This window comes from Chiloscyllium plagiosum, chromosome 12 (genome assembly GCF_004010195.1).
Source record: "Chiloscyllium plagiosum isolate BGI_BamShark_2017 chromosome 12, ASM401019v2, whole genome shotgun sequence".
In the NCBI taxonomy this organism is placed as follows: domain Eukaryota; kingdom Metazoa; phylum Chordata; class Chondrichthyes; order Orectolobiformes; family Hemiscylliidae; genus Chiloscyllium; species Chiloscyllium plagiosum.
In genome coordinates, this window is record NC_057721.1 from 958,222 (window position 1) to 976,693 (window position 18,472).

An 18,472-nucleotide genomic window follows, 5' to 3' on the forward strand; every position below is an offset into this window, starting at 1 on the left:
GGAACCCTCCAACCACAAGGGGTGAACTCAGATTTCTCCAGTTTTCTCATTTCCCCTCCCCCTACCTTGTCTCAGTCAAATCCCTCGAACTCAGCACCGCCTTCCTAATCTGCAATCTTCTTCCTGACCTCTCCGCCCCCAACCCACTCCAGCCTATCACCCTCACCTTGACCTCCCTCCACCTATCGCATTTCCAAAGCCCCTCCCCAAGTCCCTCCTCCCTACCTTTTATCTTAGCCTGCTGGACACACTTTCCTCATTCCTGAAGAAGGGCTTATGCCCGAAACGTCGATTCTCCTGTTCCTTGGATGCTGCCTGACCTGCTGCGCTTTTCCAGCAATCCATTTTCAGCTGTGGTAATTCCTCCCCAGCTAACCTTTACCAAAAGTTTATTAACCTTTCCTCATTACACAATGTTAAATTCACAGGTTCATAAATTGGTTCCTCTGCAAACTAATCTAGAAAATAATTTTAGATATGTTTCATTAATCCATTCTCTTTATGACTGCAAATTCAATTTTGCCAATTCTAAATTAACATCAACGTTCCTCTAATTACTGTATTGCCCTCATAACACATGCTTCTTATTTCTAATTTCCTTGTTATAATCACAGCTGACAGTATTACTGGGCAAGTCAGAACCCGGACTGAAATATTGCTTGATAGATCATATATTGTTTTGTTTTGGTTTTAACAAGGTGACCTCTCATTAAAACATAAGCACATAATGTTGCAGATTTAATTATAATAGACTTGTTTTATTGTTGAGGAGGAGAAATGAAGATAGAATACAGTAACAGAAACTGATTGAAAATTTAGTAAGTCTAGCAGCATCTGTGGAGAGAAAGCATAGCTGACATCTTAGAGCCAGTGACCCTTGAACTAATAGTAGCTACAAAAAGGCTATATAGATGTTGATGACAGGGGTTGGAGGGGGAAAGGAGTGTTTGGATAGATTTGGAGGGAGCCCAGAGAGAGAGAAGAACAGTTTGGCTGACTAAATGATAGACAATAATATACAAGAAAGCCAATATTGGCGACAATGAAGGTGAAAATGGGTTGACAGTGCTCAAAGCAGCCCATGTCATGACAGTGTCTGGGGTGTGGGAGTGGGTAAAGGAAATAGGTGTTCAGATTCTAAAATTACTGAACTCGACATTGAGCACCGAAGGCAGCAAATTCCCATGTGGAAAATGAGATCTGGGACGATCACTAAATTACTCATCTATTTTACTACTATCTCCCCTTCTCAGGAGTACTGCTTTATAAATTATATCTTCATCCAAAGATTTCTACAGAACTGGTATTTTATCCAGGATCTTAGTTATTCATTTCCTCAACCTACTTTGCACCTTCAATGATTTGTTCACATTTACATCCAGGCCCCTCTACTCCTGAATATCCTTTAGGATTGTACTCTTTATTTTATACTGGCTCTCCCCGTTATTCCTAACAAAATGAATAACTTCACACTCTTGTCCATTAAATTTCATCTGCGACATGTCCACCCATTCCACCAACTTTTGAAAACAATCACTATCTTCCTCACAGTTCAAACTACTCTAAGTTTTGTGTTATCTGTAAATTCTTTCCTGTGCACCTAAATCTAAGTTATTTATATATATGTCAAGAGACACAGTAGGGAAACAACCAGTTGGAGAACAATTCGTCATTATTCACAACTTCCCATCAGTAAGCCAATGCGTATCCATGTGGCACTACCCCTTTTTAACCAATGAGCTTTGTTTTTCCTAGCAAGTTAATTATGAGGCACTTTATCAAAAGCCATTTGAAAGACAATCTAACCATCACCCTTTGACGTTCAACGGCATCACCATCTCTGAATCACCAACTAGCAACATCCTGAGGCTACCATTAACCAGAAACTCAACTGGACCAGCTATATAAATATTGTAGTTACAACAGCAGGTTAGAATCTTGGAGTTTTGTGACAAGTAATTCACTTCTGATCCCCCAAACCTGTTCACCCTCATGGCACAAGTCAGGAGTATGACTTGCCACGATTAGTGCAGCTAAATTACTGAGGATCTGAACACCATTTGAACAAAATAGCCCACTTGACTGGCATCCTATCTATTACCTTCAGCACTGATGTACAGTAGCAGCAGCATATACCATCTACAAGATGAACTAAATGATGCAAGTCAAAACAGACATGGTGTTAATGGGTTTTCAGGTAAGTAGTCACAAATGGGTGGCACGATGGCCTAGAGTTTAGCACTGCTGCCTCACAGCGAGGACCGGGTTCGATTCCAAACTCAGGGGACTGTCTGTGTGGAGTTTGCATGTTCTGCCCATGTCTGCATGGGTTTCCTCCGGGTGCTCCAGTTTCCTCCCACAATCCAAAGTTGTGCAGGTTAGGTGAATTGGCCATGCTAAATTGCCCATAGTGTTCAGGGATGTGTCGGTTTAGATGCATTAGTCAGGGGAAATGTAAAGTAATTGTGTAGGGGAATGTGTCTGGGTGAGATACCCTTCAGAGGGTCGGTGTGGACTTGTTGGGCAAAATGGCCTGTTTCCACACTGGAAGGATTCTATGATAAACAGTGGAGTTATTCATTCATGCAACTCCACAAGTGATTATATCCCGAAGTAATATTTTCCTATTGGCCCTTTGCTGCTTCCATTGCAATTTATTCCACTGCTATTTGACCAAATAAGCTATATATTCCAAAAGCAAAACTCCATGGACACTGAAAATCTGAACTAGAAACAAAGTGCTACATAAACTCAGCTTTGGCAGCATCAGTGCAGAGAGAAACAGTTAACATTTTGAGTCTGACTGTTCTGTGGAACTAGCTTTATATTCCTGCTGTGAGAAAGGTTACTTTAAGCATAGTTTTTTTTAAATTGCAGAGAAACAGAAATCACAAACCTTCTTAGCAATCATGTCATATTCTTTCTTTATTAATTCCACTGTTTTTTTCTCTTCAGCCAAGGCTTCCTCAATATCCAATCGCTTTTCTCGAAGTTGAAGGGTGTTTTCAAATAGTGCTGGGTCACAAGCTGTGTAAACAAAACAAGATCTGACAAGGTTGCTTTGTTATTAAACCAAATTTATCACAACAGCACAATGATAGCTAATTGCCTCAAAGGAACCCCACTCTCTCCCCACAGCTTGTATCAATCCCAAACTAATTCCATTCTCTCTCCATAGCCATGTATCAGTCACAAACTACTCAGAAAGCTACACTCTCTTCCCATAAACTTGTATCAATATGAAACTAATTCCAATGTCCCACTGTCCCCAAAGCCTTGCATCAATCTTAAACTAACCCCACTGCCCTGCTCTCTGTCCATAGTCCTGTATCAATCCCAAACTAATCCCACTGCCTATATTTCTCAGTCTGTGACTCATTTCCCTTAAAAGATGTCCTGGTCTTTGCTTAAACCACACTCATGTTCTATTATTCCTCAGTATAAATATCTTTTTCTTGGTCATACTCCTCATTCTCTGAGCAGTAATTTCAGATTGGTGACTTTGAACTGGAATAAATAGGTAAAAACAATGACTGCAGATGCTTTATTCTTGATGAAGGGCTTTTGCCCGAAACGTCGATTTTACTGCTCCTTGGATGCTGCCTGAACTGCTGTGCTTTTCCAGCACCACTCTAATCTAGATACTGGAGTAAATAGTCTTCCCCTGTCCATAATATCCCAAAACTCTGCATCCTTTTCTAAACCTCTTAAATCACTTCTTAGCTTCCCCCTTTACTATGGCCTGATCAGTTACTTGTGAAACTACGTAGAACATGACTTCTTCATTCTTTTCCTCAATGTTTGCTTTCTGTCATTTTGAAGCTTATAACAAAGAACATTACAGCACAGGAACAGATCCTTCTAAGCCTGCATCGATCCAGATCCTCTATCTAAACCTGCTGCCTATTTTCTAAGGGTCCGTTTTCCTTTGCTCCCTGCCCATCCATGCAACTGTCTAAATACATCTTAAATGACACTATCATCCCTGCCTCTGCCACCTCCGCTGTCAATGCATTCCAGGCACTCATCACCTTCTGTGGGAAGAACTTTTCACGCATACCTCACCTAAACGTTTGCCCTCTCACTTTGAACTCATGACCCTGTAGTAATTGTGACCCCACTCTGGGAAAAGGTTTCTTGCTATCCACCCTGTCTACACCTCTCATCATTTTGTAGGCCTCAATCAGGTCCACTCTCAACCTCCTTCTTTCCAATGAAAATAATCCTAATCTACTCAATCTCTCCTCATAGCTAGCACCCTCCATACCAGTCAACATCCTAGTGAACCTCCTCTGCACCCTCTCCAAAGCATCCACTTCCTTTTGGTAATGTGGCAACCAGAACTGTACTCAGTATTCCAAATGTGGCCGAACCAAAGTCTTATACAACTGTAACATGACCTGCCAACTCTTGTACTCCATTTCCTGTCCAGTGAAGAACAGCATGCCATATGCTTTGTTGACCACTCTACAGTCCTGTGTTGCCACCTTCAGGGAGCAATGGACCTGAACACCCAGATCTCTCTGTACATCAATGGTCCCCAGTATTTTTCCATTTACAGTATAGTTTGCTCTGGAATTGTATCTTCCAAAATACATCACCTCGCATTTGTCCAGATTGAACTCCATCTGCCATTTCTCTGCCCAACTATCCAATATATCTATATTCTGCTGCATTCTCTGACAGTCCCCTTCACTATCTCTGCTACTCCACGAATCTTAGTTTCATCTGCAAATTTGCTTATGAGGCAACCTACACCTTCCTCCAGATCATTTATGTATATCACAAACAATAGTGGTCCCAGCACAGATCCCTGGGCATAGGTCTCCATTTTGAGAAGCTCCCTTCCACCACTACTCTCTGTCCCTTATTGCCTCACCAGTTCTCTATCCATTCAGCTAGAACACTCTGGACCCCATGCAACTTCACCTTCTTCATCAACCTATCGTGGGGAAATCTTATCAAACACCTTACTGAAGTCCATGTATGTGACATCTACATCCCTTCCCTCATCAACCAACTCTGTCACCTCTTCAAAGAATTCTATTAGATTTGTAAGACGTGACCTTCCCTGCACAAAACCATGCTGCCTAACACTGATAAGCCCATTTTCTTCCAAATGGGTATATATCCTATCCCTCAGTATCTTCTCCAGTAGCTTCCCTACCACTGCCGTCAGGCTCACAGGTCTGCAATTAACTGGATTATCCGTGCTACCCTTCTTAACCAAGGGGACATGATTAGCAATTCTCCAGTCCTTTAGGGCCTCCCCCGTTTTCAAGGATGCTGCAAAGAAATCTGTTAAAGCCCCAGCTATTTCCTCTCTAACTTCCCTCAATAACCTGGGATCGATCCCATCCGGACCTGGGGACTTGTCCACCTTAATGCCTTTTAGAATACACAACACCTTCTCCCTCCTTATGCTGACTTGTCCTAGAGTAATCAAACATCTATCCCTAACCTCAACATCCGCCATGTCCCTCTCCTCAGTGTATACTGATGTGAAGTACTCATTAAGAATCTCACCCATTTTCTCTGACTCCACGCATAACTTTCTCCTTTGTCCTTGAGTGGGCCAACCCTTTTCCTAGTAATCCTCTTGCTCCTTATATATGAAGAAAAGGCTTTGGGGTTTTCCTTAACCCTGCTCGCTAAGGATCTCATGACCCCTTTTAGCCCTCTTAATTCCTCCTTTCAGATTGGTCCTACGTTCCCAGTACTCTTCCAAAGCTTTGTCTGTCTTCAGTTACCTAGACCTTATATACGCATCCATTTTCCTCTTAGCTAGTCTCACAATTCCACCTGTCATCCATGGTTCTCTAATCTTGCCATTTCTATCCCTCTGCTCGCTAAGGATCTCATGACTCCTTTTAGCCCTCTTAATTCCTCCTTTCAGATTGGTCCTACGTTCCCAATACTCTTCCAAAGCTTCGTCTGTCTTCAGTTACCTAGACCTTATGTACACATCCTTTTTCCTCTTAGCTAGTCTTAGAATTTCACCTGTTAGCCATGGTTCCCTAACCTTGCCATTTCTATCCTTCATTTTCACAGGAACATATCTCTCCTGCACTCTAATCAACCTCTCTTTAAAAGCCTCCCACATATCAAATATGGATTTACCCTAAAACAGCTGCTCCCAATCTACATTCTCCAGCTCCTGCCAAATTTTGGTATAGTTGGTCTCCCCCCAATTTAGCACTCTTCCTGCAGGACCACGCTCGTCTTTGTCCATGAGTATTCTAAAATTTTGGGAATAGTGATCACAATTCCATAAGTAATTCCCCAGTGAAACTTAACCACTTGGCCGGGCCCCTTCCCGAGTTGGACTACTTACATACTGCTCTAGAAAACCCACCTGAATGCTCCTTACAAATTGTGCTTCGTTGAGACCTCGAACACCAAATGAATCCCAGTCAATGTTGGGAAAATTAAAATCTCCTATCACCACCACCCTGTTGTTCCTACATCTTTCTATGATCTCTCTACATATTTGTTGGGAGGCCTGTAGTACAGCCCCAACATTGTTACTGCACTCTTCCTATTTCTGAGCTCTGCCCATATTGCCTCACTGTTTGAGTCCTCCATAGTGCCCTCCTTCAGCATAGCTGTGATATCTTCTCTGGCCAGTAATGCAACTCCTCCACCCCTTTTACCTCCTTCTCTATCCCGCCAGAAGCACTGATATCCTGAGATATATAATTGCTAATCATGCCTTTCCCTCAAACAAGGCTCAGGGCTTGGATTAGTACCTGGGAATATGATGTTATTGTTATTACTAAGTTCATCTGCCTTACCTACTATACTTGTTGCATTACAACAAATGCACCTCAGACCATCAGTCCCTCAGCATTCATCCTCTGCCACTTGCCTACTCTTCCCCTTAGTCACACTGACATCATTATTTAGTTCCTTACAGGCTTTAGTTACTACCTCCTTCCTGTCCACTAACCACCTCATTTGGTTCCATCCCCCTGTCACATTAGTTTAAACCCTCCCCAACAGCGTTGGCAAAAGCACCCCCAAGGACATTGGTTCCAGTCCGGCCCAGGTGTAGACCATCCAATTTGTAATAGTCCCACCTCCCCTAGAACTGGTCCCAATGTCCCAAAAATCTGAATCCCTCCCTCCTGCACTATCTCATCTTGAATATTCTATCATTCCACTCTGACAAACACGTGGCACTGGTAGCAATCCAGAGATTACTACCTCTGAGGTCCTACTTTTTAACTTGGTTCCTAACTCCCTAAATTCTTCGGGTAGGACCTCGCCTCATTTTTTTACCTATATCATTGGTGCCTACATGCACCACGACAACTGGCTGTTCACCCTCCCCCTTGAGAATTTTCTGTAGTCGATCTGAGACATCCCGGACCCGTGCACTTGGGAGGCAACATACCATTCGGGAGTCTCATTTTTGACCACAGAAATCGCTATCTATTCCCCTTACAATTGAATCCCCTATAACTATAACCTTTCCACTCTTATTCCTGTCCTTTGGAACAGCAGGGCCAGCCATGGTGCCATGAATTTGGCTACTACTGCCCTCCCCTGGTGAGCTATCTCCCCCAACAGTATCCAAAATGGTATACCTGTTTTGGAGAGAGATGACCGCAGGGGACGCCTGCACTGTCTTCCTGCTCTTTCTCTGCCTTTTGGTCCCTTTCTCCCTCATCAATCCTAATCTGCGGTGTGACCAATCCACTAAATGTGCTATCCATGACCCCCTCAGCATCACGTATGCTCTAGAGTGAGTCCATCCACAGCTCCAGAACTGTCATGCGGTCTAACAAGAGCTGCAACTGGACACACTTCTTCCATGTCAAAGAGCCAGGGACATCAGCTATGTGCTGTAGTCAGCCACTTCCAAAGCTTCTCACTCCATTTACTTATGTGTTTGATATCATTTGACAATTCCCCTCTTACTTTCAATCTAGGCGCGTTTATATTCATCTGCTGAATTGTCTTTTAATTTGAAACACACTGCTTCTCCCAAAAGCCTTGATTTGGATTTTTACTGGTTGTTCTTGTGAATTTGGACTGCTGAATCTGAGCATGTGCAGTGTGCTTAATTTCTCAGGAAATTCAAATGTGCAGTAAAATCCATATGTGCAGTTCTTGGAACAATGACAATGTGTATGTAAAGGTGAGCAAGTGAACATGTAGAAACAGGAGCGAAAAGAAATGACTATAGATTACAGATCTGCTGTGGCTTCTGGTAAGTTGTATTAACATCAGAAATGATACTAAAGAGGGAGAAAGAGGCTCGTTATCAGAATGACAGTTGTGGCTGTGTGAGAAAACAAAGGAAGATATAAAATTATGTGGCATATTAGGAATATCCTGTGGATGAAATAAGATGATATATAAATACAAGTTCTTTCTTATGTCCAATTATTTAAATAAAATATTTTTACTGATTTTGTCAGTGATAGTTTAGACCAAGACACTAATATATTTCTTACTCTCTGGACAAGCAGAGTCATCCACGCCACCATCATCAGAATCTGATTCATCCTCATCACTGTAGCCAAAGTCCTCATCCGATTCTTCATCACTCTCTTCATCTGATTCTGTAGATGAAAAATCATATCAGACTAATGTAATAGTGGCTTCACAATTACTACTGTCACTGTCAATATTAATATGTGAGAGCCCAGTGTGCACTTAGTGTAAAAATCTGCAGGCTGCACTGAATCTAAGAATACTAGAAAATCTAAGTTAACTCAGTCACATTAGGGGCATTTAAACAGTCCTTGGATAAGCATATGGATGATGATGGGATAGTGTAGGGTGATTGGCTTAGATTAGTTCACAGGTTGACGCAACATCAAGGCCAAAGGGCCTGTTCTGCGCTGTATTGTTCTATGTTCTAATACTTAGCTTATCTGTGCTCTACCAACAAGACCAAGAAGGGTTGCAATGTTTTGGAAATAACATCACAGAGTCAGACGCAGAGGCAGAAATATGCAAATTAAGGAATTCTGTAACAAACATGGTATACTTGTGGGATACTTCACTTTCCTTTATGATAAATGAGACTAAATTATAAAGGACTGAAGGCACAGCTGGCTGGAATGGACTGGGAATGGGGTTTAGCAGCAAAAACAGTTGAGCAAAAGCGACAGACATTTAAGAAAATAGTTTGTGTTTCACAGCAAAGACATATCCCAGTGAGGGAGAAGGATTCCAGGAAAGGGATAAGCTAACCGTGGTTAACCAGGGAAGTTAAGGAAAAATAACATACAATATAGCAAAGATTAGTGGTAAGCCATAAATTTTGTAAAGTTTGAAAAAAACTAACAAAAGATTACTAAAAAAAATGAAGAAGATAAGCTTTGAGGGTAAACTTACAAGTAACATCAAGGCAGACAGCAAAAGCTTCTTGAAATGTATAAAAAGGAAGAGAGAGGAAACAGTGAATATATGTCCCTTGGAGAATATGGCTGTGGAAACAATAATGAGGAACCAGGAAATGGCACAGAAGGTGGATAAATACTTTGAATAAGTCTTCACAGTATAAGATATGAATAGCATTCCAAAATTACTAAATAATCAAGGGGTGAAGAGAGGAGAAGAAATAAATACAATAACTGCAGAACAAGTGCTAGGGAAAATAACAGGACTGAAGACGATAATCCCCTAGATCTGAATATTGAAGGAAGTAGCGCAGAGATAATGGATGCACTGGTAGCAATCGTCCAATAACCTTTAGATTCTGGAAATGGATTGGAAAATGGCAAATGTAACACTCTTATTAAAAAAGGTAAAATTACAAAAGACAGATAACTATTGAGCAGTTAGTTTAATGTCTGTTACAGTCTACCATGAAGGATCAAATAGTGGAACATTTGAAGTATATTATAAGATCAAGCAGAGCCAGCATGGCTTCGTGAAGAGGAAATCATACCTAACAGATTTATAAGAGTTCATTGAAAGTTAACAAGTAGATAGATAAAGGGGAAGCAATGAATGTAATATATTCATATTTTCAGAAGACGTTTGATAAGGCACCATAGAGTCATAGAGCTGTACAGCATGGAAACAAATCCTTTGGTTCAACTGCTCCATGCCAACCAGATATCCTAAATTAATCTAGTCTCATTTGCCAACATTTGGCCATATCCCCCAAACACTTCCTATTAATATTCCCATCCAGATGCCTTTTAAATGTTGCAATTGTACCAGCCTCCACCACTTCCTCTGGCAGCTCATTCCATACACACACCACCCTCTGTATGAAAACAGTGCCCCATAGGTCCCTTTTAAACCTTTCCCTTCTCACCTTAAACCTATGTCCTATTCATGCCCCTCATGATTTTATAAACCTCGATAAGGTCACCTCTCAGCTTCCAATGCTCCAGGGAAAACAGCCTAGTCTATTTAGTCTCTCCCTGTAGCTCAAACCCTCCAATCCTTGCAACATCCTTGTAAATTTTATCTGAACCCTTTCAAGTTTCACAACATCCTTCATGTAGCAGAGAGACCAGAACTGAATGCAGTATTCCAAAAACAGCCTAACCACCATCCTGTACAGCCACAACATCACATCTCAACTCCTATACCCAATGCACTGACCAATAAAAGCAAGCATATCAATTGCCTTCTTCACTAGCCTATCTACCTGCGACTCCACTTTCAAGGAACTATGAATCAGTACTCCCAGGTCTCTGTGTTCAGCAACACTCCCCAGGACTTATATACTTAATGATAAAGTCCTGCCCTGATTTGCCTTTCCAAAATGCAGCACCTCACATTTATCTAAATTAAACTCCATTTGCCACTCCTCAGCCCATTGGCCCATCTGATCAAGATCCCGTTATACTCTGAGGTAACTTCTTTGCTATCCACTACACCTCCAATTTTGGGGTCATCTGCAAACTTACTAACCATATCTCCTATGTTCACATCAAAAACATATATAAATGACGAAAAGCAGTGGATCCAGCATTTAATCTTGTGAAACACCACTGATCAAAGGCCTCCAGTCTGAAAAGCAACCTTCTACCATCACCCTCTGTCTCCTACCTTCCAGCCAGTTCTGTATCTAAATAGCTTGTTCTCCCTGTGTTCCACCTGATCTAACCTTGCTAACCAGTCTACCATGTGGAACTTTGTCGAATGCCTTACTGAAGCCCATATAGATCATGTCCACTGCTCTGCCCTTAACAATCCTCTTCGTTACTTCTTTAAAAAACCCAATCAAGTTAGTGAGACATGATTTCCTACGTGCAAAGCCATGTTGACTATCCCTAATCATTCCCTACTTTTCCAAATACATGTAAATCTTGTCCCTCAGGAACCGCTCCAACAACTTGCCCACCACGATGTCAGGCTCACTGGTCTACACTTCCTTGGCTTTTCCTTACAAACTTTCTTAAATAGTGATACCACGTTAGCCAACCTCCAGTCTTCCAGCATCTCACCTGTGGCTATCAATGATACAAATATCTCAGCAATGGGCCCAACAAACATTTCCCTCGCGTCCCAGAAGGCACACCTGATCAAATCCCAGGGATTTATCCACCTTTATGGATCTTATGACATCCAGCACCTCCTCCTTGTCTGCAATATGGATATTTTTCAAGCTGTCGCTATTTATTTCCTCATGTTCCCTAGCTTCCATACGTTCTCCATAGTAAACACTGATGCATAACACTCACAGACATATTAGTTTACTTTATAACATAAGAACCCACAGTGTTGAGGTAGTATATTAGCATGAATGAAGGATTAGCTAACTAATAGAAGATTGAGCATGAGGATATGGGGGGCATTTTCAGGATGGCAACCTTTTGGAATTATTTACAGTATATATATTTGTGATTTGCAATAGTACATTCATTTTCTTTATCCAAGTTTGGACATGACACAAAAATAGATGGGAAGGCAATTGGTGAGGACGGCACAAAGAGTCTGCAGAAGGATATAGTCAGGTTAAATGAAACTCCAAATGTATACATCACAAAAAGCTAGTAAGTAATAGGAAAGGCAAATGGAATGTTGGCCTTTATTTCAAAGGGAATGGAGTATAGAAATAGAGAAATCTTGCTAAAACTATACAAAGCACTTGTCAGACCATAGCTGGAATATGTGAACAGTTTTGAGCCCTTTATCTAAGGAAAGATATACTGACATTGAGACAATCCAGAGAAGGTTCACTAGGTTAATACCAAATATGGAAGGATGGTTGAGTTGATTGGACCTGTACACATTTGAGTTTAGAAGAATAAAAGGTGAACTTATTGGAACATATATGATTTTTAGGGGAGTGGATAAGGTACTTATTCCCCTTGTGGGAGAATCTCGGATCAAAGTACATAATCTCACAATAAGGGTCACTTAATTAAAACAGAGAAGAGCAGGAATTTCTTCTGTCAGAGTGTAGTGAATCTGTGGAAGTTTTTACTATCAAGGCTGGGTCATGAATACTATTCAAGGTTGAGATAGATAGATTTTTAATCAGTAAGGGAACCAAAGGTTATGGAGGAAAGGTAGGAAAGTGGAGTTGAGGATTATTAGATCAACTATGATATCACTGAATGGCAGAGCAGACACGATGAGCTGAATGATCTCCTTCTGCTCCCAAGTCCTGTAGTGTTCATTTGTCAGAAGAGGTAACTAAATGGGATAAAGGAATAGAGATCTGATAATGTGTACAGGTCTGCTTTGCAACCTAATATATAAAATGTTCAAATAGGGAAGACTATTGCACCTAGTAATAGAGAATGGATCAGAAGAAGTAATAGTGACAATCAGGTAATAGTAACAATCACATAATACACTATAAGATGTTGGTAGAGAGGGACATAGTTTAATAGATTGAAGAAAATCTCATTTTGAGTGCCTGAGAATACAGCTTGGGAAAATAATGTGAGCAATTATGTCGGGAGACAACAAAGTGGAATTACAATAGGAAATACTTGGAACAGTATTCAATAGCATGCAAGAAAATAATATTTTGCTAAAGAACAAACTAAACACTTGTGAAACTCCATGGATGAATAAAGCAACATTTGAGGGTGAGGAAAAAGGTATTCATTAAGTAATTAGATGGCAGAGGAGTATCGGATAGGAGACAATATTAAGAGATAAGGAGAGTAGTTATATCAGATGGCAAAGATGAACTTTGAAAACAAATTATCAAGAAACATAAAACAAATTAGTAAAGTTTACAAGCTCAAAAATATTTTTAAAAAGTTACGATGGGATTAAGACCATTAAGGGATGATGGTCATATGCTATAGTTTACTTAGGGAGTCTGAAGTAACGGGCGGTAAAGGCAGAGCCTCCAATTTTCTTTTCATCAATCGTTGACCAGGAATCTCTACAACTCTTACGCCCAATGACTGGCTTGATCTTCCAACTTTTTGGTGAGACTGAAACACAGAGTTTCTGGCTTAGAGGCAGGGGAACTATGCACTGTACCATAGGAGCACCTAATAAAGGAAAGAAAGGCTAACACTTAGAGTAATGATAGTGGGATGGCGGAAATATTAAGTAATTTTTTTTGGTAATTACTAGAGAGATAGAATAAATAGATATGATATTGAATGATGATATGAGCAATGAGAAAATTGCTCTTAAAACAGGGGATATATTGAATCAACTGTTCAAAACTCAAAAATGACAAGATGCCAGATCCAGATGAATTGTATCCACCTATTTCAAAGGAATATGGGGGAGAGATAGCATGGGTATTGTACCATGTATTTAATATCTCATCAGAAAAAGGGTATAGTGTCAGAGAATTAGAGGGTAATGAATGAAGTTCCTATAGTAAAGATTGGGGCATTGAACATGACCAGGGAATCATAGATTACTCAGTTTTACATTGATGGTGGAAAAATAATGCTGTCTTTCAAAAAGTATAAATGTCCACCATCTTCATACATTTACAGGCATATTGATCAAAGTTTGACAGCAATGAACCTTAGTAAGACCACATAAGACAGTTCTGGTTATCTTATCGCACAGAAGACAAAGACTCCCAGGAGAGAGTACAGAGAAGACTTAAATGTTGATACCAGAAATGTGTGAAAATCATATCAGGAAGAGACTGGCAGGCTGAGTCTCTAATCTCGTGAGAAAGAATAATTGCTTGTCAACCCACAGAGCTCTTCAAAATAAAGAATGATTTTAATGGAATGGACACATGAAAAATGTTGCACCTGTGGGGAAAGAGGATAACTAAACACTACCAAGAAATCCAATAGGGAATTCATAAACCTTTTTACCCACAGAATGGTGAGAATGTCGAACTTGCAACCCCAAGGAACAGTTAAAGAACACAGTAAAGAAGCATTTAAGTGAAAGCTAAACAAGTATATAAAAGGATAATTGGAACAAAGGGTCATGATGATAGATTCTGATGTGTAAATATGGAAAAAAGGTCTCATGGAGCATAAATACCAGTATGGATTGGTTGGACCAAATGGACTGTTTCTGTGCCATAAATCTTATGTAATCTAATGTGAAAACACCAGGACTTGAATATTAGTGTCAACCTTTTACTATTGCCAAATGAAATCCTGTATTATTTCACTGGTTCTGTTTTGCGAGCACCATCACCAATCCCTCATTGATTTCTCAATGTACTGCTCTCACAACCAATCTTATACACGTTCCTCCTAATCTAATGCAATGTAATGCAAGGATGTCCAAAATAAAGAGTTGAATGACTGTCACCCACTTACTAAGTAATTATAAAAACTTCATAAGTGGTTAGTGTTTTACTGTGGTTATCAGAAAGCAGAAATCGTGGAAGCTTTCAGTCTTCCATTCATCTGTAATCCAAATTAAAACTCAGATTTAAGGGAATATTCCTTAAAAGCATTGAAGGAAAATATGTTAATGAATTTATCACGGTTCCGGGTCTCATTCAGTGCACAGACCTGATGTGACTTTTGCTTCGTTCTTTTTTTTACGTTTGATTTTCTTCTTGAAGACTTTCATCAGAAAATCAGCATGTTTGTTGTTTTCACCCAGGGATATCAGGAAGGTGGCATGAAGTGCCTTCTCTTTCTCTTGGAGTTTGACTACTTCACGTTTCTTGGTCTCTAACTGCTGCAAACATTCCTCTGATTTAATCTGTAATAGAAAGTACTACAGTTTCTGCCAGAGTAAAAGAGCAAAAGTTTGATTCTGAAGTATAAAATTGGCTAAGTCTGACACAAAAATGACCACAAACAACATTCAACTTAAAGAGAACCATATTCATCTAGTGGCTCCCCACATCTGAAGTCTCAAAGTGTTTGGGTGAAGCTAAGAAAGGGGCAGCAGACATTGCTGGGAATGTTTATAAGCCAGCAAATAGCACTGGTTCTGTGAGGCACAGTATAATCCTAAGAAACTCAATGCTGTTGGAGATGAATTCTGAGGAGTGTGTATAAGATTGATTGCTAGAGCAGTACATTGAGAAACCAATGAGGGATTGGGCCATGTTAAGGGGAGCATATGTTGGGCTAATCGTAAATGGAGGGATAAGTGATAACTGTTGCAAATAATCTTTTGTGAAGTAGTGACCATAATGTGAAATAATTTTACATTAAATTTGGAAGTGATATTGCTCATTCTGAAACTAATGGCTTAAACCTGAACATAGAAGACATATGAACAGTGATCATTGAGTTCATCAAGCCTGCTCCACCATTTAATATGACCATTGCTGACTGAAAAATTCAATGCCTTTTACTGTCCACATAACTGTTTACACCATTGGTAATTTGAAGTCAGTCAATCTCAACTCAAGGATTGAACTTCCACAGCCAATGGCAGGAGAGAATTCCAAAGATTCCTCAAAGTTTTTGGAGGGATTTCTTCAAGGCCCAGCTTACCAAACCCACCTCATTAATACCAACCCACCTATGCTAACTGTCATGTCCAATTCTGGCGTTACCTTACCATGTGCTAATTCCAGAGCAATTTGACACTCAGCGGATATCCCAGAATTCACCAGCATCCCTTGTGGCCATGTGATCTTTAAAAGCCTATTGTGTAATTGGCCAAACACTATCAATCATGACATATGGACATGGCAAGCAGGGGGAAATAGTTACACGCTTTGTGGGCAGGAAATTAGAAATCCTGCTGCACTAGGTGGCACAGAGATGGGATTTTCGGATCTCCAGGATCAACAGTGAAGGCCACAACACCAGAACTGCCAGCTTGGGTTAAAGCAGTCCCAGCTATCTATAGAAATGCCCAGCACTGTAGGAAGAAGCCTTTTCTCCTTTGCAGCATGCACCACTATCTTTTCTTTGATACCTCACACTCACTCTATCTCTACTACAGTACCTACCTCCCATCAAGGCTCCAACTCTACTACTTTCACTATTAGCTTTCCTCTCTTGCTATTCCTCACTCCAAACCACCCCCTCCTGACATCACTAAGCCTACATGACTGTTCACTTGCTCAGGACAGCTTCCCACCTCTTCCAACAGTAAGTGCTATGACCTACTTTCACCTTTCTTAATGCTTGCCTCTCTTTCATTCCCAGAGAACATCAATTCACAATAGGGCAGAAAGACTGAAGACAAGTGGTGTGTTGTGCAAAGTTCAGCTCCTCACCCCTTCTCCAGAGAACATACACAGACTGCCCCAAAGTAGCTGACTGACAGTGTCTAAGCTCCTGGACTGGTATTAGAAGCTGTCCTTCACTTACTGTGCAAGCTCCCCTGACTGAAGATTATCCCCTTTCCTTGGCTAAGGCCTGCTGATAACCATAACAAGCTACCTGTCTTTATGAATGCCCAAAACGGCATGGCAAGACAGCAGTAAAATGAGCCTGGTAACTCAGGCTGAGGGAGTAAAGTGCACAAGGCAAGGCAAGGAAGTTGTGAACACCTAGGCAGCTCAGAATAAATGAATGTTATGGCAGTGAATGAACAGCCCAGAGCTGCATCCCAGTCACTCTATAAGCTTGGTTTGTGTCCCTAATCAGACTGTGTCCTTTCTGCAGTATTACAATAATAGTTAACGGTGCAGCACTGAAGTGCACAAGTGTCCTATAAGTGGATCAGGGATATGTCATGAAGTTTCTTAGAGGCCGACACACAAATCAGTTACCAATGTCTATGGATGTGGGTGGGCTTGTGTCTGTGGAGCATATCCTGAGGTCATGCTCTTTGTCCAACATGGAGGCCCTTCAGAGCTGAGATTGCTAAGCATATGAAATCAGGTCATATGCTGTGTTTACTCAATGTCTAATCTGTTTGGTGCACTTGGTAAGATAGGAACTTGAATATTAATAAAGTGGTTTAGATCATTAACAGCCATCTAACAAGTAATAATTCCCCTTAAGTGGCAAATCACCACTGTCGAGGGAGAAAACACCTCCCTACTTCTCAAAAGCATAAAAGATGGATTGAGATGCTCCTGACAGTGAGAGGGGCCTGACCAGATTTTTCGTCTGACTTTGCCACAATCATCACCATTGCCCATGTTATTTAATCCTCTATAAGATTCCACCCATTACATTTGGTCCCTGTGCCCAAATCATTTAATATATTGTAAACAGTCGGGACCAAAGTACTGATGTTTGTCATATCCCTCTAGTCACAGCATGAACAAAGGAAGCTATGAAGTTATACACGAATTGGCCATGGTGGATTGGGAACTAAAGGAGTTTATGGTAATCAATATTTAAACAAGTATTACATAGTCGACAGCAAACATGCATTCCTCTTAGACCAAAATCCCAATAGCTGGAAATGTGTTGCTGGAAAAGCGCAGCAGGTCAGGCAGCATCCAGGGAACAGGAGAATCGACGTTTCGGGCATAAGCCCTTCTTCAGGAATGAGGAAAGTTTGTCCAGCAGGCTAAGATAAAAGGTATAGAGGAGGGACTTGGGGGAGGGGCGTCGGAAATGTGATAGGTGGAAAGAGGTCAAGGTGAGGGTGATAGGTCAGACTGGGGTGGGGACGGAGAGGTCGGGAAGAAGATTGCAGGTTAGGAAGGCGGTGCTGAATTCGATGGATTTGACTGAGACAGGCTGGGGGGAGGGGAAATGAGGAAACTGGTGAAATCCGAGTTCATCCCTTGTGGTTGGAGGGTCCCTAGCCGGAAGATGAGGCGTTCTTCCTCCAACCATCGTTTTGTTGTGGTCTGACGATGGAGAAGTCCAAAGACCTGCATATCCTTGGTGGAGTCGGAGGGGGAATTGAAATGTTGAGCTACAGGGTGGTTGGGTTGGTTGGTCCGGGTGTCCCAGAGGTGTTCTCTGAAACGCTCCGCAAGTAGGCGACCTGTCTCCCCAATATAGAGGAGGCCACATCGGGTACAGAGGATGCAATAGATGATATGTGTGGAGGTGCAGGTGAATCTGTGGCAGATATGGAAGTTTCCTTTGGGGCCTTGGAGGGAGGTGAGGGCGCAAGTCTTGCACCTCCTGCGGTTGCAGGGGAAGGTGCCGGGAGTGGAGGTTGGGTGGGTGGGGGGTGTGGATCTGACGAGGGAGTCACGGAGGGAGTGGGC

At 41.3% G+C, this 18,472-nt stretch overlaps 1 protein-coding gene across 1 annotated transcript in view; it reads right to left on the minus strand.

Annotated features, from left to right (window-relative positions):
* LOC122555469 (cilia- and flagella-associated protein 44) overlaps positions 1 to 18,472 on the minus strand; it is a 177,994-nt gene that overhangs the window by 13,128 nt on the left and 146,394 nt on the right. The window contains exons 27-29 of the mRNA XM_043701496.1: positions 14,892 to 15,087; positions 8,463 to 8,570; positions 2,897 to 3,027 (exon numbers count right to left, since the gene is read on the minus strand). Of these exons, the coding sequence (XP_043557431.1) occupies positions 2,897 to 3,027; positions 8,463 to 8,570; positions 14,892 to 15,087 (435 nt within the window). The remainder of the gene's footprint in view (positions 1 to 2,896; positions 3,028 to 8,462; positions 8,571 to 14,891; positions 15,088 to 18,472) is intronic.